At 41.8% G+C, this 26,345-nt stretch overlaps 1 protein-coding gene across 2 annotated transcripts in view; it reads right to left on the minus strand.

Annotated features, from left to right (window-relative positions):
• LOC117830650 (matrix metalloproteinase-17-like) overlaps nucleotides 1-26,345 on the minus strand; it is a 169,925-nt gene that overhangs the window by 15,089 nt on the left and 128,491 nt on the right. For both annotated transcript variants that reach the window (XM_034708838.1, XM_034708839.1), the window contains exons 5-9: nucleotides 24,203-24,379; nucleotides 21,898-22,000; nucleotides 20,020-20,102; nucleotides 18,918-19,070; nucleotides 13,791-14,048 (exon numbers count right to left, since the gene is read on the minus strand). In XM_034708838.1, the coding sequence (XP_034564729.1) occupies nucleotides 13,791-14,048; nucleotides 18,918-19,070; nucleotides 20,020-20,102; nucleotides 21,898-22,000; nucleotides 24,203-24,379 (774 nt within the window). The remainder of the gene's footprint in view (nucleotides 1-13,790; nucleotides 14,049-18,917; nucleotides 19,071-20,019; nucleotides 20,103-21,897; nucleotides 22,001-24,202; nucleotides 24,380-26,345) is intronic.

A 26,345-nucleotide genomic window follows, 5' to 3' on the forward strand; every position in this document is an offset into this window, starting at 1 on the left:
AGTTATTATATATTTTTTAACTATGTTAGTACATTGTTGTATTCCCCTGTCCCGTGTTGTAAGCTGCTGTAACAAAATAATTTCCCCCAATGGGGACCAATAAAGTGTATCTATCTATCTATCTATTCTATGTTTGTTCTTATTTCGCTCAAAACCACATATTTCAGTCTCATGTCATCAGAGTATGACAAAGACTCAGGGATTACTAAAGTCAGTGGATTCACCCTCTAGGGGCCATGAAGGTCTTTATGGAATTTAATGGAAATCTATTTCAAAGTTGTAAACATATTTAAGCCTGAAACAAAGAAGTAGAACAACAGAACCACTATCCTCACAGGCTGCCGGCTCAATTTCTGAAGAACAAACTATAAATCCAGTTATTAGGGATGTTATGAAGCAGCTGTTTCCCTAGTTGTTTAAATGGAAGTATAAACTCTGACTATCTAAAGGGGATGGGGAAAATATCTATATGCTATAGAATCATTACATTTAGAGGTAGTGCATTCATTTGTGGCTGACAAGTTCTTTTTTTCATTATTTTAATTGTTAATACAAAATGCGGTCTTTGGTACTGGATGGTGCTCATATGCGTTGACTTTGGAAGTTTTAACAAGGAGTGCAGAATTAAATAAAATACTTGAGGAATACATCTCATTCAAGAGATCCCCTCACTGACCACCATCTACAAATAGCATGAGCCTCTAATGCTAAATTAGCTCTGTTCAAAAAAACAGCTAACAGCGGAAACACTGAGCATTTCAAAGCTGTCTCCCCGTTCAGAGCGAGTGAAGTTAATAACACAATCCATCACCTGCTTCTTGTGCAAAGACTCGGGGCCATTTAACGTCCCGGTAGATGAGGGCTTGTGATAAATGATAAAGACAATGGAACCTGGGGTGCCAGTTAGCCTTGGGGGTTTAAGCATGCGCCCCATATACTGAGGCTGTGGACGCTGGTTGCACTTCCGGCCACAACCCTTTGCAACACGTCTTCCCCCACTCTCTACTCCCTACATTTCCTGTCCCATTTCAGCTGTCCAATCTTAATAAAGGCAAAAAAGCCCAAAGCATGTGGAAGAGAATTCTAATTCTGAGGAAAGTATAGCAGAGAGCAGGGATGGGAATTGATAAGAACTTAATGATCCGATTCCTTATTGATTCTCTTTTCGATTCTCATTGGATGAGGGAGTGAAAGAATACAAATGGGTTTGTTTTTATGGGTTTTGTTTTGTTTGTTTGTTTGGGGCATGGCATTTAGAGTTGAGAGTCTTTATCAACTCCCTACAGAAAACATGGGAATAATGATACATAACTACACCGGTTAAAACCACATGCAACTCTGATCATTCTTGATTTCACCTGAGGAGATAACAGAAAATATGCAACATATTAACCTACAGAAATTCAGAGGCATCTACAGTGGCAAAAAGGTGTACACCCTTAACCACAAATCTGGTCACTGCTTGGAGGCACTCGTTTCTCTTTGCCTCTGTCAGTTTAGTCTTCCCTGCCTCGATGAAGAGGTTGCTAGAGGTGCGTGAGAGCTATCCGCTGCAGTCTTTGAGCTCGCATGACTCTGGCAGTCATCATCATCTAAAATTTAATTTCAGAAGATGGAGAGAAGTCAAATGGTGAAAGGAGGTTAACAGGGAGCTAACATAAACACAACAGACAGGACCTGGAGGAGTTTATCGTTACCTTCAACATTAAAAGCAGATGATGCCGTGACGTTTGCTCCGCTCCTGCTTTTACCTGGATGAAACTCACATTTGCTAAGTAGCAAATGAATTGCATGCTGGGTGGACAAATGTTTCTGCATATTGGAAGTATTCCCCCCCCTTTGAAGAAATTAAAGCATTGCAAGTGTTGCAAGTAGCCCTGGTATCATCTTTTTGCATGAAATATAGCCAAACTCTGGAGTGCTTCTGCCTCAACGCCATGTTGGAAAAGTTCTAAACCAAAATACACTTCTCGTGGTTGATGTCATCACGCATTTGTGACGTAAGAGGAATCAATAAGCGGAGTTGTTAGGCATGCAAACAAGCGATTATCAGGAATCGGCTAGGAATCTAGGAGTCCTATTTGATCAAGATTTATCCTTCAACTCCCAAATTCAGCAAATCTCAAGGTCAGCCTATTTTCACTTGCGCAATATTTCTAAAATTAGACACTTCCTATCTCAGAGCGACGCAGAAAAACTAGTCCATGCATTTGTTACCTCCAGGTTAGATTACTGTAACTCCCTCTTATCAGGCTGCCCCAATAAGTCTCTAAAGATCCTTCAACTAGTTCAAAACGCCGCAGCTCGAGTATTGACTAAAACTAGGAAGAGGGAGCACATCTCTCCAGTGTTAGCTTCTCTACACTGACTCCCAATAAAATGTAGAATAGAATTTAAAATCCTTCTTTGAACCTACAAAGCCCTTAAAAATCAAGCACCCTCGTATCTTAAAGAGCTCGTAGTGCCCTATTACCCCTCTAGAACTCTACGCTCCCAACATGCAGGCTTGCTAGTTGTACCTAAAATCTCTAAAAGTAGTGTGGGAGGTAGAACCTTCAGTTATCAGGCCCCTCTCCTTTGGAATCATCTACCAGTCAGGGTCCGGGAGGCAGACACCCTCTCCACTTTTAAGAGTAGACTTAAAACTTTCCTTTTTGATAAAGCTTATAGTTAGAGCTGGATCAGGCTTAGACCAGCTTTTGTCATGCTGCTATAGGCCTAGACTGCCGGGGGAACTGGCACACTGACACACTGGGATCCTAGCTCACCCTCTTCCCCCCAACCCCCTCATCACTTACTTTAACTCTGCCTGTCCCATTAAAGTTACTAACCATAGACCTTTCTGGAGTCCCTGAGCTCCCTTGTCTCGTAGATTCCTCTGAGCTGCCGTAGACGTCCTCCTGCTGTGGACGATCTGGACTCCAGCTGATACAGACGTGCTGGACTCCAGCGGCAACAGCTTCTACGACTCGTCTCATCACTATCACCTCTCTCTCTTACTCCCCTCTATCTGTCTTTCCAGATCCAACTCAGTCGAGGCATGATGGCTGTCTAACATGAGTCTGGTTCTGCCTGAGGTTTCTGCCTGTTAAAAGGAGGTTTTTCCTCACCACTGTAACTAGCTAAATACTGCGATGTGCAATGCTCATGATGGATTAAAGTGGGGTCAGACTAAGTCTTACCCTGTCTTGAAGTTGGGTCTCTGTTCATAATTTGACATAGAGTGGTCTAGACCTCCTATGTTTGTAAAAGCGTCTTGAGATAACGTTTGTTGTGATTTGGCGCTATACAATTAAAGATTGATTGATTGATTGATTGAATCACCTGGAACCGGTTCTCAAAAAGAACCGGTTTTCGGGTCCCATCCCTAGCAGAGAGGGTTGTGACAAATGGAAATCAAAGGCAGTGGATACATATCTGACTATAACAACTATTAAAGTGAAAACAAAGTGCAAGCTACACCAGGCAAACCATTCCTATTATAGTATAGTTGTGCATACATGTTTGCATTCAGTTGGACTAGCCTGTAATACAAACATTTCAGTTTGCCAATGCAAGTGTTGGTCAGTCTGTGTGTTTGAATCCTATTATCAAGAGAAAATGACTGAACTAAGATGAAGAGACTAACTTTCCTTTCTCATCAGATATAACAGATTCAGAGAAAGTTTTCCTTTGTGGACTTAATGTGCAGCTCAAAAACAGTAATAAATCTCAATTCATTACAGTATAAGGTATAACAGTACTCAGTATATCATGACATGTTTAAAATAATAATTTTGTATCATCACTACAGTCTTTGGATAAAATTAGCAAGAGTCTCAGGGTAAACAATATCAAACTGTTTTGCCGAGTGTGGCTCACACTAGCAGAGCTAGCACCAGGGCTAGCACTAGCACTGCCCTCATTTTAGGTAAACGCCCACATGGTTTTTATGCATTGCTCCAGTCGAGTGGTTAAATGCTGATTTAAGCAGAAACAGCCTACAGTAACTTTATTACCATTTTCATGATCAAAGTATTGCAAAGCCATGCCATGTTACTGAATGCTACCTGTCATCTGTGTTTGTATACATCCGGGTAATACAGCATTAAGGCATTACGGCACAGCCATCAATCTGAGCTACCGTCCCGGCTGCAGAAGGTGGCTGTGCTTAGACCAAGCGGCAACCTCCGGTCTAAAAATATGAGTCCAATGTGGAAGTGTTAAAAGCTGCCGTTCATCGAGGATCAGCTTGAGGCTGGCTCCTGAAGTACCGGAAGTCACATACACATGAATGGGGAAAAGACGATCTTTGCAGCGTTAATAAACATGTTTACAGCCTGGTACAAAAGATGAGTGTAGTCTGAATAGCTAATTTCTCGACGTCCTCTCACTGTGAGGGGGGTGAATTTTTTTCTAATTTGGTAATTTAGAAGATATTGAGATTACTAGTCTTCCAATGAGAGGCACAGCTGCCTGTGGGAACACTGCAGCTGTTGGCTAGGAGGCTCAAAGCCCGCCTCTTTATGTCACACTGGCTCGACAGAAGCAATATGGCTGCCGCTGCCGATTGGTCTCAAAACAGCTCTTCAGAAACAGATGGGTGACGTCCAGATTTTTTACAGTCTATGGCTTAGACACAACATGACAGGCATTTTTGCCTACAGTTCTAAAAATATAAATGTACCTACTTTCAATCTTTGCAGACAATCGACAACAGAGACGACTTTCAAATATTTGGGAGACTAAATGCTAACAGTCCTACTTCAGTGTTTTACTTCTTCAAGAATGTTGCCTCAGAATCATCATCTGATCACAAAACTTTATCCAAGATTTGAATGTTTGCTAACTTGCATAACTGCTCCATCTGAGTCTCATTTTTCTCTTGTAATTCACTCCTCTTTGAGGATTTCCCCCGAGAAGGATATTGCATGGTCTTGCCTTAGGCTCCAGCAAACACCAGAGCAACCAGTGGTCTGATGCTCCGGTGGAGTGTTACAACTCCATTTCTCTCTGACAAATGTAATCATTTATCACTGGAAGAAACGGGCACTGGTGATTCATCATTTATATTGAATGTAATCAATCAGAATGTGTATATAATCAATTTTTAATCAAGACAGAGGAGGTCAAAATATGTCACTGGCTTCCTCCTGCACCCACTCCTCACTCAATGTGACGGATTACTTTAGGGTTTTAGTTTGAATCATTGATTTTGTGGATTATTGAAAAAGTAGTATTCACTATCTCACATGGGCGTTTATCTGAAGTTCTTCAGGAAGTTGCCATGATGTGGAAACAGGCAGACAAGGGAGGGATTTGCTTTAATGCTGAGATATAAAGTGAAGATAAGTAACACTTTTATTTCTAAAGCTGTTTTTGACATTTGTCCTACTCTTACTAATTATCTTAGCTCATTTTAACCCGCTTTAAAGCTAGGGTTGGTAGTCTCGGAAAACCAGCACAAATTTGAATGTAGCTTTTCCTCATGACCCCGTCTAACCCCTCCCCTCCTCCCTCAGAGCTCCTCCAAAACGACGCCCCCCCCGCTCACATGCACGAGCGCCGCTGATTCTCGACCATATGATCGTGACTGATTCAAAACCGTTCCTCACCAAAACATTCTCATAGTGAAAGTTAAAAACACAAACAAACATGGCTGCTGTTAGTACTCACAACTGTCATGCTAGCATTATCCAGTTGTACTGGTGACAAGATATCAGGAGAAAAGTTATAACACATATATAATACTGTAACAGCTCTACTGTTTGTTAAACATGTTCAGTGTAGATGCTCTTAATTCCTACAGTGTTGACAGTCAGTGAAGGCATCAGGAGAGGTGTAGAGTGTGTGAGCTGGAGAGACAAGAGGAGAAGTTCTTCATTCATTCAAACATTGATTGTTGTTTTGTTGGTTGGCGTGATCACGGCCGACAGTGACCGGTTATTAAAGATCAACGTGTTCACGAATTGGCTCGTCATCACTACAGCGTCCGGACGGACGCTACAGTACATCTACATTTTCTGTAGGACTTACTGAACGTCATTAATTATTCTGCTTGTTGGTGAGAGCTTTTTAGACTCTGATCCGGACTACAGTCCTGAGCAAAGCACCTCATCAGGTCAGAGGGGACAGGCCCGAGGACGAGCGAAAGGGGCGGTAAATAGAGTCAGGGGAAGCAGAGGCAGGAGACGGGGACTCGGAGGAGTGCACGCCGGGGAAATGTACGCGCAGGAGGCGGGCAGAACGGATGGACGGGATTTGATTGGTTTAAAATTTGGGGACCCAAAAAACGGTGGTTGGTGTTTTTCCAGGTTTACTCCGGCTGTAGATAGCAGCTTTTTTTCACTCTTTTTTAAGAACACATTATGTATTGATTACCATCAGGACATAAAGATAATTTTAACCAGTATGACAAAAAGTGCATCTAAATCTAATTACCAACCCCAGCTTTAAATGCAAATTTTATTTGTATTTTTAACATATTTCTAATTTTCCTTTTCTTTTCTGTTTTAATATATTTGTCATTTTAATTGTGCTCTTTCATGCTTGTCTGAATGTTCTCAATGCCTTTAATGTTTTAATGTAAAGCACATTGAGTTGCCCTCCTGTATGAAATGCACTGTACAAATAAAGTTGCCTTGCCTTACTCACTGTCTATCATTCCTCTTATTACCAGTCTATTGATGGAATCAATCAATGTTTGACACAACATTTTTAGCTTTCAAGTTTTTAATGATTTAAATAGATGCTATTTGATTTGCTACAGACGTCTTTACTGTAAGGTTGGACTTCTTCCATGACAACTTCGGCAGTTTTCTTAAAATCATGCTCAGTAAGCTCACATTGCACCGGGCATTTCTACTGATGGAGAAGTAGATGACGTGAGCAGGACTACACTAATCATCATACCTTTGTTGATCAGCTATAAACACCGCCATATATCACAAACCAAAGTCTGTTCAGTGTTGGCTCCATGTGCCCTCTTATATTAAGTGGACTTCTCTAATGAAGCCTACCACTTTTTGTTTTTAAACTCTCTTATACTTTTCTGTGTTTAGTCTATCCTTTTAATCTACAATAAACAGAGCAGTGTCAGATTTACAGGACTCTTTACTGTGGACTTGTATGGTTATATCTAGTCCTCCAGAGTCTATCATTACAAGTGCGTACCTAGCTAGCTCTGTTCTTCACAGAAACAAAGAACTATGAAAAACAGCAGACCTCTGACTGCCACAAACAACCAGTCAGAATAAATCTTTTAATTGGGTCTATGTTAACTATCTTGGTTAAGGCTGTTTTGGACAACAGTTTGGAATAAAGTGGTTTATTTACACTTAAGTAATAATTATGAGGTACTCAAGTTGTGTCACTTACATAACCTGTAACTTGAGTAGGTTAGAAGAAGCTTTGGTGCCTAAACCAAACAAAGTTGTGTCTGTTTCCTAAAGTTCACTGTAAGTAGTACCCTTATGACACACAATATAACATTTTAGATACTGGTCATTTGGATCATTTTGGGAGGCATTGACTTTCCTACCAGTCTGTAGATACAGTATGAGGATCTGATGTTTCTGTAATATACACTATATTACCAAAAGTATTCGCTCACCTGCCTTGACTCACATATGAACTTAAGTGCCATCCCATTCCTAACCCATAGGGTTCAATATGATGTCGGTCCACCTTTTGCAGCTATTACAGCTTCAACTCTTCTGGGAAGGCTGTCCACAAGGTTGAGGAGTGTGTTTATAGGAATTTTTGACCATTCTTCCAAAAGCGCATTGGTGAGGTCACACACTGATGTTGGTCGAGAAGGCCTGGCTCTCAGTCTCCGCTCTAATTCATCCCAAAGGTGTTCTATCGGGTTCAGGTCAGGACTCTGTGCAGGCCAGTCAAGTTCATCCACACCAGACTCTGTCATCCATGTCTTTATGGACCTTGCTGTGTGCACTGGTGCACAGTCATGTTGGAAGAGGAAGGGGCCCGCTCCAAACTGTTCCCACAAGGTTGGGAGCATGGAATTGTCCAAAATGGTTTGGTATCCTAAGGCATTCAAAGTTCCTTTCACTGGAACTAAGGGGCCAAGCCCAGCTCCTGAAAAACAACCCCACACCATAATTCCTCCTCCACCAAATTTCACACTTGACACAATGCAGTCCGAAATGTACAGTTCTCCTGGCAACCTCCAAACCCAGACTCTTCCATCAGATGGAAAAGTGTGATTCATCACTCCAGAGAACGCGTCTCCACTGCTCTATGGTCCAGTGGCGGCGTGCTTTACACCACTGCATCCGATGCTTTGCATTGCACTTGGTGATGTATGGCTTGGATGCAGCTGCTCGGCCATGGAAACCCATTTCATGAAGCTCTCTGCGTACTGTACTTGGGCTAATCTGAAGGCAACATGAAGTTTGGAGCTCTGTAGCAATTGACTGTGCAGAAAGTCGGCGACCTCTTTGCACTATACGCCTCAGCATCCACTGACCCCTCTCTGTCAGTTTACATGGCCTACCACTTCGTGGCTGAGTTGCTGTTGTTCCCAAACTCTTCCATTTTCTTATAATAAAGCTGACAGTTGACTGTGGAATATTTAGGAGCGAGGACATTTCTCGGCTGGATTTTTTGCACAGGTGGCATCCGGTGTAAAAACAGTCTGCATGCCTAGGTGCTTGATTTTATACACCTGTGGCCAGGCCAAGTGATTAGGACACCTGATTCTGATCATTTGGATGGGTGAGCAAATACTTTTGGTAATATAGTGTATTTTCAATGACAAACTGACTGTAACAGACTCTGAGGTGATGGATTCAGTACACAGAAGTGATATAACCCTTTTATGCTTTCACATCTCTGTGTCCCTTGCCACTTGGTGTGTAAAGAGATTTTGTGAACATTTGGAACATTTTTTTAAAAGGCAGAAATGGTGGACATGGTTTCCTTCATTCCTTCATTCAAAGGGTGTTTAAGTCACTGGTCACTGTTTGATGTTCTGATAAGAACTTTGTTTGAAGCATTCTGACATATCAAAGCTCAAAGCAAATCTTATGTTAATTAACCTTCTTCGCAACCTTCACCTTTAAGGGGGGTCAAAATTCAGCTTCTCTGCAGTGACTGGTTTTAGTCCATGTGACAGTTTGACAAGTTCAAAGGACCTGGAAGGCAACTATTTACCCTCTCTGAGTGTTGTGCTCTGGAGAAGGGCAGAGGTGGTAATAAATCTCCCAGCATGCATTAGAGGGCCGAGAGAGAACAGTTATCTATTGCCTGATTTATACTTCTGACTGCGTAGCCTACGCCGTAGGTCTGCGTAGCTCCCGTACCTACAGAGGCCTATGCACGTAGCCAACGCACACATCCTCCAAAATGTAACTACACGTCGAATCGACATGGACCACAAGCCCTGTGATTGGTCCGCTCTGCAGCATTGTATTTCCCGCATTTACGGCACTTCTGGGATCCCCGCAAATCCTCCGTGTATTTCATCTCCTCCGACGTGTCTGTCATGATCCTCATCATGGCAGCCCTCTCCTCTCCCTCTTTGTGTGTGTTTTGTCATTTCCCTGTCTGTTGCTCCTCCTCCTGTGTCTCTTCCCCTTGTTTGTGTCTTGTGGGTAAATGTAGGCGGGGTTTCCATTCTGCAGGCAGCACCAGGTGAAGCCACTCAATAATCAACCCTCTCCTATAAAGACTCCGGATTCTCTCCTACTCGTTGCCAGATCGTACTTCAGTTTTAAGTGGTACACTGAGTCCGTGGCTCCTCAAGCATGTTTTTGTTTTGCTTGTCTTTGTGTGTGTCAAGCTGACGTCCTTGTGTGTTTTCATCTTGATTCAGAGATTGCCGTGCATGCTTCCTGCTCTCGTGCTGATCGCTTCCCTGTCTGCTGCTGAACCTGCCTGCCTTTGCCTGAGGTCCAGTTACCCTCTGTGGAAGGACACTGGAAAGAGGGACTGCTCCGCTCGTTACCCACGGCGCCATTACCACGGAGTTCACTCTAAATAAACACTTGTATTTTCACAAATCCAGCTTGCCTGAGTTCTGCATTTGGGTCCGGTCCTAGTGACAATCATAACAGTGTCCTCACTATTCTTCCCTGTAATCATGTCTGTATGATAAACAGCAACATGCATCAGCTGTGAATTAACATAATATGCTCAGATTCACTGTGAAAACGTAAACAGATTGGGTCTGATTCACTAAAAAATGTGTAGAAATGTTCTTACTCTGTGCATACAATACGTATGCAAAATCACCGTCGGATTCATGACAATTTTGTTCTCACCACCGTGCGTATATTAGTGAATCAGAATCATTCTAAATCGACAGGCGCGTGCTCGCAACCTTCAATCAGCATACTACCACGCCCCAATTCATCCATATAAGGACATCGGTGTGTGGAATCTTGATTAATATCCTCTATTATAATCATGCATTTTCTTTAAATATAATCATGTTTTCCTTATTATGCTCATGTATTCTTCTTTTAACAATTATATTCATATGTTTTCCATTTTATATGTTTTATTGAAGAAACCAGCAAATAGTACGGCATAAGGCCAAAGATCTGTGCAGATATCTGAATAAAGGTGAGACTGAGGTCAGAGCCCCAGCTTCTGCAAGTTCAATGCAGGTTCAGCCCGGATGTGGTTAATTCATCTATTTATAAGTTGTTTTGCAAAGACCGAGAACCAACCCTAGCCTCATATTGCAGTTGAATGTAAGCGAAGGGGATTTTTGGTAACTATGCCAAACGCTTTGTGTTGGATAAAAGAGCCGACGTACGCTTTTAAGAATTGTTGATATGTGCTTTTGATAACCACAAATGTCGTAAGATGAATACGATATGTGCAGACGTGTGCTTTTTGTAAACCACTAGACTGAGGTAATGTCTCTGTTGTTTCCAGGGTACGATGTTCACCTGACAAGACCCTTTGCTCACCCTTGATTGCAATTCACCCACACCTGTCCCCCCCCCCTTTTCCCCCTTTCTTTTCTTTTTCCTTACGTATGAACAACTGTATTAAAGGTCATGTTTTTCCCCCTCCCTTTTTCCTCCCTTATTTTTGAAGAACTATGAAGTATTGATCATCTCTGTCACTCAGCGGAGAACTTCATATGCTCTTGAGTATGCTGTAACTTCTCTCTCATGCTGCATGAATAAACTTTGTGTATAAACTTTGATACTGAGTTCGAAGCCTCATTTCTGGTCACTGCTCCGCTGGACGATCGCCTCACGGCTGGGTCACCCTACCACAGGTGCATCACGACGCTGAATTTCAACTCGGCAGAAATAGAGCTGATTGTTTCGGAGGTTGAGGCAAGAAAACCAACACTTTTTTGAAGTGTGTCAGGAGTCACCATGACAGAAACAAAATGAAGCCTGGGTTTCTTACTGAGGCTGTTAATACTGTGTCTCCTGATGTTTGCACCGTGGCTCAGGTTAAGAAAAAAAGGTTTGATATTAAAGTGGATGCAAAAAAAAAGACTAGAAGAACAGAAAAAAAGGAAGGAAACTGGAGGAGGACAAGGACCACCTGATCTGACAGCTCAGGATTAAAGAATGCCTGCAATTATGGGTGACACCTCTATATCAGGAATATGTTCCCGAAATGAGGGATAAAGTGATGACATTCAACCATCGCCTAATGGTCATTTATTTAATTTAATGATCACGGCACGCCACCATTATCTTTGACACTTTCTCAGGGGTGTGGAGTAACTTCCCACCAGCTGTGTCCAAACACATCCAACGAGCCTTCAGCAGCCCAAATGTGAGCTCTACTACAGCACACGTGTGGGCATGGACGTTTTTATAGCACACCTCTTGGGGGGAGTTTCGGGACTCCCAAAAGGAGTCATAAACCAGGTTTTAAGATCATATCTCACAACAACATTTTAGCATAAATAGGAAAGAGACTTAAAGGTGACATATCATGCAAAATTGACTTTTTAATGGTTCTTTACCTGAAATATGTTTCCCTGGCATGTCTACAAACCCCCCGAGAATGAAAAAAATCCATTCTGCCCCTGTTTTGATTTCTCCACCTTTCTGTAAATGTGTGTGAAACGAGCCGTTTCAGACTTCCGTGTTTTTGTTACGTAACAACAATATCCGGTCTGTCACGGAGTCAGAGCTCGGAGCTTGTTCAGCCCATAGACTGTATAAAATACAACTCAACCCCTCCTCTGTTTTTCATTACCTGCACAGATGTGTGCTAACAAGGAGCTTAGGAGGGAGGCATGCTAGTTGTAGGCTGTCTTAATAAACACAAAGGTCGGTTTTACTCCCCACGTCTGCAGATTTGAAGATCTAGTGGATGATTTTTATTTGTCATGGAAAAGTGCTAGCGCTAATTAGCATAGCCACATAGCTACATGTTCATAGCTGTAGCTGTGTACCAAGACACACGTCGACATACTGACAAATAAAACAAGAAACACAGAATCTGTGACCAATCCTTCAGAAAGGTCCTGCTGCCTTTCTGGCAGAGGTCAGTTTTACTCCCCACGTCTGCAGATTTGAAGATCTAGTGGATGATTTTTATTTATCATGGATAAGTGCTAGCGCTAGTTAGCATAGCCACATAGCTACATGTTCGTAGCTGTGTACCAAGACACACGTCTACATACTGATAAATAAAACAAAAAGAAACACTAAATCTGTGACCAATCCTTCAGAAAGGTCCTGCTGCAGGCGCCTCTCCGTCAGGATCAGATTCTGGATCAGATTCAGAGGGTTGAAGTAGCGTGATCTCTGAGCAGCCGTGTATATTCAGTCAACATGTAAACATTAGATCAACGTGCTGGACAGCCGAGGCACATCCACTTCCTGAGGGGGCGTGGTCAGAGAGAAAACAGAGTGTTCTGAGGAGGACTGAAGAAGAGGGTTTTTCAGGCATGCCAAAATCTGATTTCAAAGTGTTTTTTGAGCATAAACTTTAAAGACATGTTTTGGGGACCTCTTAGACCAATATATATTGATGAAAAAAGCGTGATATGTCACCTTTAAGCTAAATATAACATAATATATGCTCACCAACTAACCATAAGTTTCTTAGAGCAGAGGTTCCCAAAGTGGGGGTTGAGACCCCCTGGGGGGTCGCGAGACACAAATGGGGGGTCGGGAGATGTCTTCCAGAATTTTTTTTTTTTTTTAAGTTGTCTAAAATAGAATAGAATAGAATAAAATATTGACAAAAATAGTAGCTAACCTTGAAATAAAACCTTGAAAATAGAAAATGTGATGAGTTTTCTGCCTTTCTTTTTACCAGATGGCTATATGACAGTCATCTGGCATTTTTGTCTTAGTAAAAGTAGTTTATAAATATGTCATGCATTTAGTTAAAAGAGTGTGTGTTTACATTTTCTGAGAAAGTTGGTCGTCATCATTTGTACGTACGCATGGTCTGAAGAAGTTCCATTTTTTGTTTGCAGTGTAAGAACAAATTCTAGTAAGAACATATTGATGAATCCCAGATTTGTGCTTCAAACACACTGTTAGTAAATGAGGCCCATTGTAACTGCGCCGGAAACAGGCGACTGGACTATCACAGAGACCACACTGCCCTCAAGCTTTTCGGTATTCGAGTATTGCTGCGTATCACAGACATATCGATGCAGCAGTATGTGGTGCCCACGTCCACGTCGACCACTGCTGTGTAGGGTCGACACAGAGGTATAAACCAGCCTTAAGTAAGCATCTAGATGAGTGGATGTATTATTTTCTTCATTACAAGCATATGTTAATTTGTTTTCAGCCGATGTAAGAGTTGAAATTAAAAAAGAAAAAAAAGTTTTTATGCTTACTCACCATCAGACCACCTCATGGCATCGTCCAGGTTTGGTGGCAGCCCCTTCCACAGCGTGCTGTCTTTAGGGTAGCCAAGGTCCATTCGTCTCAGGTGGTCGTCGTAGCGCCAGTAGCTGCTGTCCTTGAAGAAGTAGGTTTTGTCGTTGTGGAGCCAAACAAAGGCCGCATCCACGCCGTCAGAGGGAAGGCCAAAGTCACTGATCGGACGAGGGTAACCCTCCTCCACGATGTTATCTTTAAATATCCAGTACTTCAGACCTGGAGAGGGTGGACAGAAAATCCATATTACAATTTATAGTGTAATACACTGCACACGGCAGAGCCTGTATGCACTTCTGATAATACACATGGAAAGAGAAGTGCAGAACACTCACTTAAGACAAAAACACATTCACACATTTGTTTTTGTAACAAGTCCAATGAAAGACGTGCTCTGCCAGGAAAGCTGTTTTACATTTCATATCAAATGTTACACATTCTCTTGATTTTATACCCTATCTTTTTTTAGAACATTGTTTTATCCTTTTAAACAGAGAAACAAATTCAAGTCCCATCTCTACAGACAGAGGCTCTTTTCATGTTCCCTCTTCTTAGTTTATAAGGATCAAACTTTAGTCGGCAGGTCATAAACAGTTTCGTAAAGATCTTTTGTCTCAAAATTCTGTGTCTTTGAAAGCATTAAGTGCTACCTTTATGTGTTCAAATACTGCATCTGATCTATCAACATTAATACAAAAGAAAGTTGACTGGAGAGATAAAACACTTTTGAACCAGCATAACATTTTTGTTAGTATTAAAGGTGACATATCATGCAAAATGGACTTTTTAATGGTTCTCTACCTGAAATATGTTTCCCTGGCATGTCTACAAACCCCCCGAGAATGAAAAAAATCCATTCTGCCCCTGTTCTGATTTCTCCACCTTTCTGTAAATGTGTGCTGAAACCAGCCGTTTCAGACTTCAGTGTTTTTGTTACGTCACAACCAGGCGGCAACCTCTGGTCTAAAAATATAGTGATGTTACGAGATGTGCCGAGGCTTCGAAGCGTGTGTCGAGTAACGGAGGGGGCGTTTCCGTGAAGCGCGTATCGAGGCTCGCTTCATTGAGGGGAGGAGCCGAAAATGATGACGTCCGAAGCCTCGCTGCCCGGCTGTACCACGTGACTGCTTCGGCAAATGGTTCAGATTTTGCTGCGAGGTTTGACAGCAATATAAACCCCTCAGGCCCCATTCATAATGTGGGTGTTTGATGGAGAGCTGCGGTCAGTTCAGAGTTCGGATAGAGTTTTGATAGTTTGGATACTTGAGTTTGGATAGTGTTTATATAGTTTAGAGAGAGACAGAGAGAGAGAGAGAGAGAGAGAGAGAGAGAGAGAGAGAGAGAGAGAGAGAGAGAGAGAGAGAGAGAGAGAGAGAGAGAAGCTAATCAGCCAGACTCCAGTCAGCACTGATCCAAAACACAACCAAATGAAACTCATCATGAAGCACTCCAAAGATCTGTATTTAGATCACTGGAGAAACCAAACAAAGACCCAAAGTAGAATGAATTGTTATTTGACCCTAAACCGTGATTATAAATTATCTGAATATCTGTACAGTGTCAGAGATACAAAACAAAGATGTATCCTGACCAAATACAGGCTGAGTGACCACCAGCTGGCTATAGAGACAGGGAGATACAGGCAGACATGGCTGCCCAGAGAGGAGCGTCTATGTGCTCACTGCTCTACAGGGGACATAGAGACAGAGATGCACTTCCTCCTCCACTGCAGCAAGTTCTCTTCTCTAAGAGATTCCCACTACAGGGACATTACTAACATGGTACCAAACTTCCCAACATTAACCCCAGAAGAGAAACTGTCAGTTCTCCTGGGGGAAGGGTCAGCAGCTCCTCTGGCTGCTAAATATGTGTCTGCCTGTCACAGCCTGAGGGACGCACCATCCAATGGGGTTTGATTTTGGGTGGAGGTTTTGTGAGCGCGCCGAATCGGGTGAGGACATTGAGATATGCTGTATAGGTGACACCATCGTTCATTAATGCTTATAACATATGTAATATATGGTTGATATGTATATGATGAATATAATATGTAATGAATATGGTGTGTGATTAATGTATATATGGTGAGTGTAATGTGTTGTGAATATATATAATGTACTGTATGAATTTATGTGCTTTGGCAATAATATCTCGTTGTTCATGCCAATAAAGCAAATTTGAATTGAAATTGAATTGAATTGAGAGAGAGAGAGAGAGAGAGAGAGAGAGAGAGAGAGAGAGAGAGATGGTTTGAAGATTTAGGAGTGAAAAGAGGACAGGTAAGACAGAGCCAACTAGAAAGAGGCGAATTAGGTGCAGACGTGTTGCTAATCTTTTGCAGACTTGGCCTAATGGTGAATAGCACGTCCATGAAATATTTGACCAGGGTTCGAGTCCAGCCTGCGGCTTATTAATCACATTTTCTTCCAGTTTCTACACTGTCCTCTCCTCTATAAATAAAAGATGTCAAAGCCCGAAAATATAACTTTAAAAAGAAAGAAAGAGGAGGATTTCCCCTGTGTGGCAACATTTTGATTTAATAACTCCTAATAACACAAGCATATTCAGTGCCCTCTTCCTAGTTCCACAATCACTTTTACTGTCCTCTGGCTGCTTAAGCCAATTCCATTTTCCTAAAGTGACGGAAAAATATAATTACACAACCTGCCATATCATATGATACTACCATTTTGGGAAAATGTACACACACAGAATACATTCAAAAATATTGTATCATACACATATATGATAATTTATGTACAGAAATGATTTGGTCATACATTTTTTGTAATTTAGTCATTCCCATAACAGACACAAAAATTCAATGCATCACACATTATGTGGTTAAGATCCAGCAGCATGTAATGATAAACTGGCCAGTAGGTGGTTTCGTGTGCACATGAAGCTTCGAGAAATGAACCCTTTCTCGAACCAATTGGCTCAAGTGGTTCGAAGCCTCATGAGGCTTCATCTCACCATCACTATAAAAATATGAGTCAATGCGGAAGTGTTAAAAGCTGCAGTTCATCGAGGATCCGCTTGAGGCTGGCTCCGGAAGTACCGGAAGTCACATACACATGAATGGGAAAAAGACGATCTTTGCAGCATTAATAAACATGTTTACAGCCTGGTACAAAAGATGAGTGTAGTCTGAATAGCTAATTTCTCGATGTCCTCTCACTGTGAGGGGGGTGAATTTTTTTCTAATTCGGCAAGTTCGAAGATATTGAGATTACTAGTCTTCCAATGAGAGGCACAGCTGCCTGTGGGAACACTGCAGCTATTGGCTAGGAGGCTCAAAGCCCGCCTCTTTACGTCACACTGGCTCGACAGAAGCAATATGGCTGCCGCAGCTGATTGGTCTGAAAACAGCTCTTCAGAAACAGATGGGTGACGTCACGGATACTACGTCCATATTTTTTACAGTCTATGGTCACAACAATATCCGGTCTGTCACGGAGTCAGAGCTCGGAGCTTGTTCAGCCCATAGACTGTATAAAATACAACTCAACCCCTCCTCTGTTTTTCATTACCTGCACACATGTGTGCTAACAAGGAGCTTAGGAGGGAGGCATGCTAGTTGTAGGCTGTCTTAATAAACACAAAGGTCAGTTTTACTCCCCACGTCTGCAGATTTGAAGATCTAGTGGATGATTTTTATTTGTCATGGATAAGTGCTAGCGCTAGGGGTGCAACGGATCAAAAAACTCACGGTTCGGATCGTATCACGGATTTGAGTCACGGATCGGATCATTTTTCGGATCAACAAAAAAAAAAAAAAAAGAAAGAAGACAAGACAAATACAACTTTGTCCCTCTATTTATTTTGTAAAACTCTTTGCCCATTAAATAAAAACAACATTCAACTCAAAATGTACAGCTTGTGCAAAGCACCCTATCTGTGGGCCCAGTCCTGCCTCATTCACTGCATTTCATGGCATGGCAAGTGAAGGAGCAGAGGAACTTCAAAAGTTTCACTCCATTCTTCTTTCATTTGCTGATTTTCATCGTCCACTTTTCTTTGAGCAGCAAAATGTGAACACACCGTTTTATTCTAGGGTCCTATAGCTGGTAAAGTGCCAACATGCGAACTGCTCCATAAACGAAAGTGAAAGTTAAAAATTGCACTCGCAGCATTGGACTCTAAGTGACCCAGTAACAGCCTGTCTGCGTATTGTTGACATGGAGAAAAAAATCCCGGTAAACACGCGGTGACCCGACCAAAACACAGAGTGAAGGAATAACAGTTCGGGGGCCTCAAATAGGCGGCCGGATGCGGCCCGCGGGCCGTGTATTGACGGCCTCTGGTCTAGTGGGTGCGCGACGGAATTTCATAACGTGGCTCAAGCACATTCAGCATTCACTGTATTTCACAGGGAAACCAAAATGCTCCAATACATGTGACTTCCAAGATGCAGGAGGGTTATAATGTTCCTCTGCTCCTTCACTTGCCATGACTACCACTGCGCTTGACGAGTGAGTTGACGCGCAACCTTTTTTATTTCCATCAACCGATCCGCGGACCACGTCTGTGCCGAACCGTGGAGAGGCATCCGTACGGATCACGGATCAACGATGATCCGTTGCACCACTAGCTAGCGCTAGTTAGCATAGCCACATAGCTACATGTTGGTAGCTGTGTACCAAGACACACGTCTACATGCTGACAAATAAAACAACAAGAAACACTAAATCTGTGACCAATGGTTCAGAAAGGTCCTGCTACAGGCGCCTCTCCGTCAGGATCAGATTCTGGATCAGATTCAGAGGGTTGAAGTAACACGGGTCTGTGAGCAGCCGTGTATATTCAGCCAACATGTAAACATTAGATCAACATGCTGGACAGCTGAGGCCACATCCACTTCCTGAGGGGGCGTGGTCAGAGAGAAAACAGACCGTTCTGAACCGGTCTGAAGAAGAGGGCTTTTCAGGCAGACCAAAATCTGATTTCAAAGTGTTTTTTTGAGCATAAACTTTAAAGACATGTTTTGGGGACCTCTTAGACTAATATATATTGATGAAAAAAGTGTGATATGTCACTTTTAAAACTTAAACTTGTTCCAGGATCTGATAACATATCTGACCTTACCTTTGAAAAAGACTATTTTGTGGTCCCCTGGCCTCTCATACACAGCGTCCACACTGTCCAGGTTGGTTGGGAGGCCCCTCCAGAAGCGATGGATCTGAGCTGGACGCAGCGACACCAGGTGCTTCTCTCGGGTTAGTCGCCAGAAATACTTTCCTAGAGGGAACAGGACAATGTTTGGTGGTTTATTGCTATTCAGAATGCTGATCAAAAAAATAATCATTACTAGCATGTTTGTAAACCTAAACTTGCACTACAAGTGTCAAAGTCCTTTTTAAAGTTTGACTACTTTTGTTGTTGGTATGAGTATTTGTCGATGTTGTCAAAGAATGATAGGCTGTTTCCTTTCCTCTGTGGTTCATCTATTGTTCTTTTTACCTGTTCCCAGAGCCTTTCCGCTTGCCATGCTATTTCTAAGAACTGTGGTATTTCAGAACAGGCCCAAGGCTGACTCTGAAAGAGTTTTCAAAAGCATGAAAAATATATAACGCTGTGTATCAGACAATAACTAAAAGATAACAAGTTGAGTCATGTGTCTAAAAGATTTAGGTTCAGGTTCAAAAGGGGCTGCATGACAACATCCCATATGTAAGAGTCAGACCTGAACGGCAGGTCAATTGTCCAATCTTCATCTGTGTTTCATCACATTTCTGAGAAACCAACATGCAAAGGGCAAGATGCTTGAAACAATGATCTATAAAGTTTTAATGTCATCTCTTGTAAGTCTTATAAAATATTCAAAAAGGTTCAAAAATGTCAGTTAAAGTTCACTATACTTTGCTAAGACATCTGCAGCTGAAGGCCTGAGAGCCTGCTTCTTGTTTCTGTTGTCAGTATGAGGCTGTGGGTCATTCCCCCAGAGGCCCAGCATGAAAGCCTGATGAAATTTTTGGACTGCAGTCTCTCAGCAGGACTCAACAGGCTCAGTTGGACATCTTACATGCACCCCAGGCTCTCCTTTTTCCCCTTCTTCTTTCACTCTCCCTCTCCATCTTTAATTTGCTTTCCCTCCTCTTACTTCCGCTCATTTAGCTAATTTCGCTTTATTTTTCCCCACACAGCTCTGTGGCTCTGCGTCTGTCTGTCTCCCTCAGTGACTCGGTACCTTTGAAAAAGAAGGCCTCCCCTCGAATCTGGGCCACTGCATCAAAGTGACTGGTGCATCTGTCGGGGGCATCTCGCGCCAGCCTGAGAGAGATGTGAGGGAAGTAGAAAAAGAGGAAGGGAAGATTAAAAAGAGAGGAAAACAAGAAGCTCTTGTGTAAAACTGGACTTAACCACTTTAAATCGTTGAACACCAGAGGCAAAAATGTTTCTGCAGTCTGATGACTAACCTTGCATCTAAAATAATTTATTACATAGACAATGAAAAGGTCATTTGTCACTGATTTTCTATCAATTAACTCTTTCTGAGGATCTTTTCACATCTGAATTTTATGTTACTTTCAGCCTTTGCTACAGGTATTTTTTTTTTGCATGTCTCAGTAAACTAAGGCTGAACAGAAGAGGAGATGCTACCATACTAACACGCCAAGGTCCCCGGTACATTTATCCCTGAGGCTTTTTAAGTGATTTAAAGCACTGACGTGGCCAGCGTGCCAATGATGAAGCCGTTAGCACTACAGGGTCGAGAGTGGGAGCCCGCCAGGCCTTCTATTACCAACAAAGGTCTCCATTCAGCGCTCTGTTAACACTACACCATCGCCTATCGTTCAGTACAGGTGCCCTTGTCAGGTCTAAATCAGCTTTTCCACACATCGTGACCTGATGGATTCAGTGGGATATTATCAATGAAGGCTGTGGAAGTTTAAACTGGGGAACACGATATTGTTAATTACTGCTCCGCTGCCTGTTTGGTGTAGACATGCCTCTCAGAGCTGCCTTATATGTGCTTTGTTTTTCTTTGTAGTGCATATTTCTGAAACAACTTTGAGTTGGAGACCACCAGAATTAAGACATTGTTCTGAAGTCTTATTTTGGACCTCTTGGGCTACTTTAAGGTTGGTGCTTGGTGGTTTGAGTACACACGTGATACATAAATGGACAAAATGAGTCTAATTATCCTCAGTAATCTCAGAAAGTAGCGGCTGATATCTGCCTAGCCTGCTTATGGGAGTTGCTTAATTAGACGGGCAGGCTCCCAAGATCACCCCTTTAGCTAATTTGCTTTGTTGGCACCTCATGACTTCCTATCAAGCTTAAAAAAACATCTTTTTACAATAAATGTATTCCTTCATGGATTAATTACATTGTTTTTCAGTAAAAGTGGGGAAAGAAGTAAGATAATTAAGAAACAATGACAGTGTGATTATAATAATACACAGGGAACCATCAGAAAATTAGACATCTCTCTTTAATGGGATCCAATATGGTTACCAAGCAGTAAACGCCACCTGCATGAGGCAGATTAAGGGTGCTGTGTTTTTAAAGATATGGCTCAACTGCATCTACAGGCCTGACTTTACAACAGGCATAGCTTTACGACAGCACTATTATGACTAGTTGAAACATTTGGAACAATTTGGAACAGGAAAACATCCAACAAATTAACATTTTATGGGATTTTGCTGATATTTATCTGCATATCAAGCTTTTCCAAGTTGAGCCATAAAGCAAATCACAAAGAAACATCTGTCCTAATAAGATGTGTCCCAAGTCTTTGTTACAAGAGTTGTTTCTGGTGCCAAAATGGGATCCTATTTTATTGACATCCTCTCTTCTGCTCGCCTCTGGTCATTATTGAGTCATGTCATGTAGAACGGCATTTACAGAAAAGACACTCAACAATATTGTAGCAAATCTTTGCAAGGTCACTGCATTTTATAGGTGTAAAGCTGTAGACTCTGAAGTAGAGACTGGGATTTTTTAAAGAGGAAAAGGCTGATTTTTAAGGCAGGATTGATCTTTAAATGAAGGTGTTTTCCTCCCTTTTCTGACATTCTGTTCCTTGTGATAAATCCAGACTGTCTTTGTCTCTACTTACAGGAAAGTGGATCTGTTCTCAGGAAGATCCAGCAGGACAGGAGGCTCGGCTGTCTGGGATGGGTTGCCAGGTCTGTTTGTGTGGGACACTGAGTCTCTGACACCTGAAAAAGTCAAACATCCACTCACATGAATATCAAACATATGATAAAAACATTCATTTAATCATTGGTTTGCTGTTATATTTCTTGTACACTTGTATCAAAAGCACAGACAGTGTGTCATCATTTTCTCCCTTTAGTCTATCATATTTCTTTAATCACTGAAATCCTCCATTCATCTCTTCATAATCATGACTCTCCTTCATTTCCTCTATCAGTGAATGGTGTTATAGTTATCATGCCATAACGAGGTCCAATTAACATCAACCATGTTTTTATTAAATCTAAAACCTTGCTCCACGGAGCTCATCGCTCACTGCTTCCTGCATGAGGGGACCTCTGTGTCTACACTCTGCTGAGCTGTGGCACCAAAACCTCTGTTTTCACCACTGCACCAAGAAATACGTAATTACAGCAGAGGCTCCTGAGTCATGGTCAGTGGAGGAGAAAGAGATACAGTGAATACAGATATGGATAAAATATGCCTCTACATATGTATTGGAGCTTCACAGCAATGATCAGATGTGGAGGAGAGGCAGAAACATCTCTTTGTTTAAGCCAGGATGACATGTAGCACAGAATCTCTTAACTTAACATATGTTTGATTGTACTTGTGTAATAGATAATGACAAAGGGTTAATAAAGTGGAGAAAAGTGGAAAATCTACTGCTGTAAGTATTTTCAGAGTTCCTTTAAATGTCATATATGCATTAACACCCATGTACAAGGCCACCTTATCTAATTCCCCACTTTGCTTCATTGCCGACAGCATCTTCCCATGAACAAATCAATTACTAAGCTACTATTTTTATGCGTGGGCACTTTCTGCAGACTCCTTGCAGAAACGTTGATGGAAAATCTAATAGAATTCCCTTAATTTAATCTCACCTAATTCTCTTTTAAAAACAAAGGATGGAGTTCACTAAGAACAAATTGCTGCTGCTAATAGCACCAACAATCGTGCATCATTTTCCCCCACAATCTGTCTTGTCTCAAGGTCTAATTCACAAAGCATGATGCACTGATGATATTCAAGTGCAAACACGCCCATAAAGTTTTGCAGTTCTGAGCTGTTTGCTCTTGTTTTATGTCTGATTGGGGAGATAAGCTGTCAGCATCTCCACTCTCTGCTGCACAAAAGTGAGATGTGTGCTTTCATTCTGGTGAAGCTCAAACCTGTCCCAATACAGATGGAAAGCTGAATAGGGAGGCAACACTTCTTACCACCATATTTTGAAGTAGATATATGATGGATTTGAGACCATTTTCGACGTTTATTAAACATCTTCCTCTCTTAAGTGACTTTGTTTACAAAAATCAATAAGAATTATTGTGTGTGTGTGTGTCCTATAAGGCTTGAAATGTATTTCTCACCCTGCTTTTACTCTCATGGTGCTGATAATTCAAGAGTATTTAAGGTCACAGCAGAATGACCTGATGTGAGAGGTTATTACAGAGCAAGGTGCACAACTAACCTCTTAAAAGCTCAGGTTTATTGGACAATAATTGTTCAAACTTGCTGAAACTAAATTCTAGTGTTGTTTTCATGAATGCAAAATGTATCAGCCGCAAGTTTTTTACACCTGCACTTGGAAATAAAAAAGAACAAGAAACCTGAGGTGCAGCATAGTTGTGCAAACGTTTTTTTTTCTAAAATTAAGTAAGCCAGGAAGAGGAGCTCATTCAAAAAAAAAAAAAAAGATGTCATGTGTTAGTACTCCAGACTGTCTCAACATGGGGAAAAGCATGTTCACATTACCAGGGTTGAGCCACAGGCAGCCAATGACTGACAGTTTTAGGTCCAGTATATTACAATATAGTAATAATTCCAAAGTTATTTGACCACATTTTCAACTAATGCATTTTTTTAGATCATCACAAGTGGAATTGTCACGATCACTGGAACGTTTGAATGTGACTCCACTTATAATAACTGTACAACAGTTATCTCCAGCTCTTAAGAGATAGTAAAAATTGTACTTCAACTGCTTGTAGCCATTAGTGTGGTACTGGCTTTGGCAATGAGGGTAATTTGCATGGGAAGAGGCCAATTTTGCCCCAATTCTATGCATAATTGCTAATTATAGCTATTTGTGGTAAAGCACAGTTTGTGAATTAGGCAGTGTCTTCCGTCTCATTTGCTAAAGCTATGCACTCCTTTTGTAAATCAGGCCCAAAGCCAGGTGACCAAATGATCCCTCTTACCGTAAAGCTGCCAGACGCGGACCTTGTCTTCATAGGGCAGGTCATATTTCAGAGGGTCTCCCACAGGACCCTGGTAGTATGGTCTCATGATGGACTCCATGGCTGAGGTGTGGACCAGACCGATGGCATGACCGAATTCGTGGACTGCAACTGCGAACAGATCCATCCCATGAGAGTCTGAAAGAGACAGAGAGAACGAAACTGAATAAGTTTGATGAGTTTGTGTAGACAGTGCAATAACATGAGAAAAAGGCCAGTTCTCAAATGCAGGACACGAGTAGGTAAGACATAGTTTCAAATTGTTAGCATGTCCAGTGCATTGCTCAATATGCTATGAGTTGGTGTATGAACAGGGTATGACAGGATATTAATGAATGTTGTTGCTTAGATCGAGTGTTTCCAGACACCAACCTGACCTTTCTGTTTTAAGTCTGCATCCTAAATCTTGCTGTCAAACCTCTGTTCAGGTATTTTATCCTTTTTCCCACTCATCTGCTTATGTTGCAAATTAAGAGGCATGACAGACAGCTCAGAAGGCTTTGAAGGCTGTTAGGCGTTTGGTGTAGAGAGATAACTATGGTAATACTGCCAGAGTCCCTGGGCTAGCAATCAAAACCTGAGTGCAGAAAGAAACCTAGAGAGCCTGCAGGCTACTAAAGCACCTTTCCTTCTGTGTTCAGCAAAAAAAAAAAAAGAAAAGCCTCCAATACTCTTTGTCAGACTCTGCAGAGCAAGACAAACCCAGGAGCTTGGAGGTGCAGGTTTTTAAAAATATGGAGAGCTAGCATGTCAAGGCAAGCTAGCTTAGAGTTCCTCGGTGGCCAGGCTGAGGTCTGTATTCAGATCACCTCCGTCTGCCCTCGGCTTGGGATGTACGTTTGTGCTCACAGCGCCCGGGAGGAGTACACTGAAGGCAAATGCCAACTCTAATCTACATGAACACATGGTGCAGAGAGGAAAGGTGGACAAAAGGAAGGAGGGAGGGAGAACAGCGGCTCAGTAAATACTATGTACCACGTCATCGTATTTATGCTTCACATGAGGCTGACAGAGTAAAAGTAATGCCTGTGGATGAAGTGAGAGCTGAGAATGAGGTTCATCCAAAATAGGAAAAGAGAGGGCTTAATGTAGCAACAGACTATTAAATGAGAAAAATGGCTATTGGTTTCCTGGATTTTTAAGTGAACCACAAGTAGTTTTTTTTCTTCTTTACTGTCAACTCGGATGCTTTTATTGCAAGACGCTGAAGATGTGAACCAAGGGTGTCTTTCACTAGACCTCTAAACTCTTCCTGTCTTCTATTCCCATAGTAGTAAAAACTTGCATCACAGGACTGAGAGGCTTTGATGTTGGAAGACCTTTGAAAGACTCATGTCTGGCTGCCTCAAAGACCTCATATTGCCCTCAAAGCCCTTCATGGATGCCCTGAAGTTTGCCTTTAGGGCTGGTGTGTTTTTGGAAGATACAGTCAACATCACTCTGGAGTAACTTTGAGAGCCTGGAAATCAATAACTCTACCATATGAGGACACTGAATATACAGTTAACACCTTCATTCTAGAGCTCCTGATCTCATGGATTGATCCAGGAAATTATCTTACTCTGTTCTATTTCACAAAGCTAGTCACAAACAAACATTATAGAATCGTGTTGCAAAATGAAAACATTAGAATTCTTCCATAGCAAAGACTTTAATAGATATTGAAATTGAAATGGCCTGAAAACATAATTAACCCCGTAAGCAGGAAGTCTCTGTGGCATCACAAACTGTTGCAAAACATCCAAAAATTGTAATCCCAATGATTTTAACCTTTAAACACACTGAACTACTGCATCCAAGATATTACATGCTTGATGTCACAGAATTTCCTGCAGCTGAATCTCAACAACACTGAGGGGATGATCATCGGCCTTGGTTCACCAAGAATGGTGACACATCTTGGCTTGTCAGATAATATTGCCGCCAGGTGTAAAAATGTAGGCGTCATCTTTGACGAGAACCTCAATCTGAACAAGAATGTCAACCTAGTCGTGCAGATTTGTTTTATGCAGGTAAGAAGACTGTTTTTATCTGGCAAAAACGTTCAGAAGGTCATACATGTAAATCCTCCTGTTGGATAAGTTACAGCTTGTCCAAAAAAACA

Source organism: Notolabrus celidotus, chromosome 19 (assembly GCF_009762535.1).
Source record: "Notolabrus celidotus isolate fNotCel1 chromosome 19, fNotCel1.pri, whole genome shotgun sequence".
NCBI lineage: Eukaryota > Metazoa > Chordata > Actinopteri > Labriformes > Labridae > Notolabrus > Notolabrus celidotus.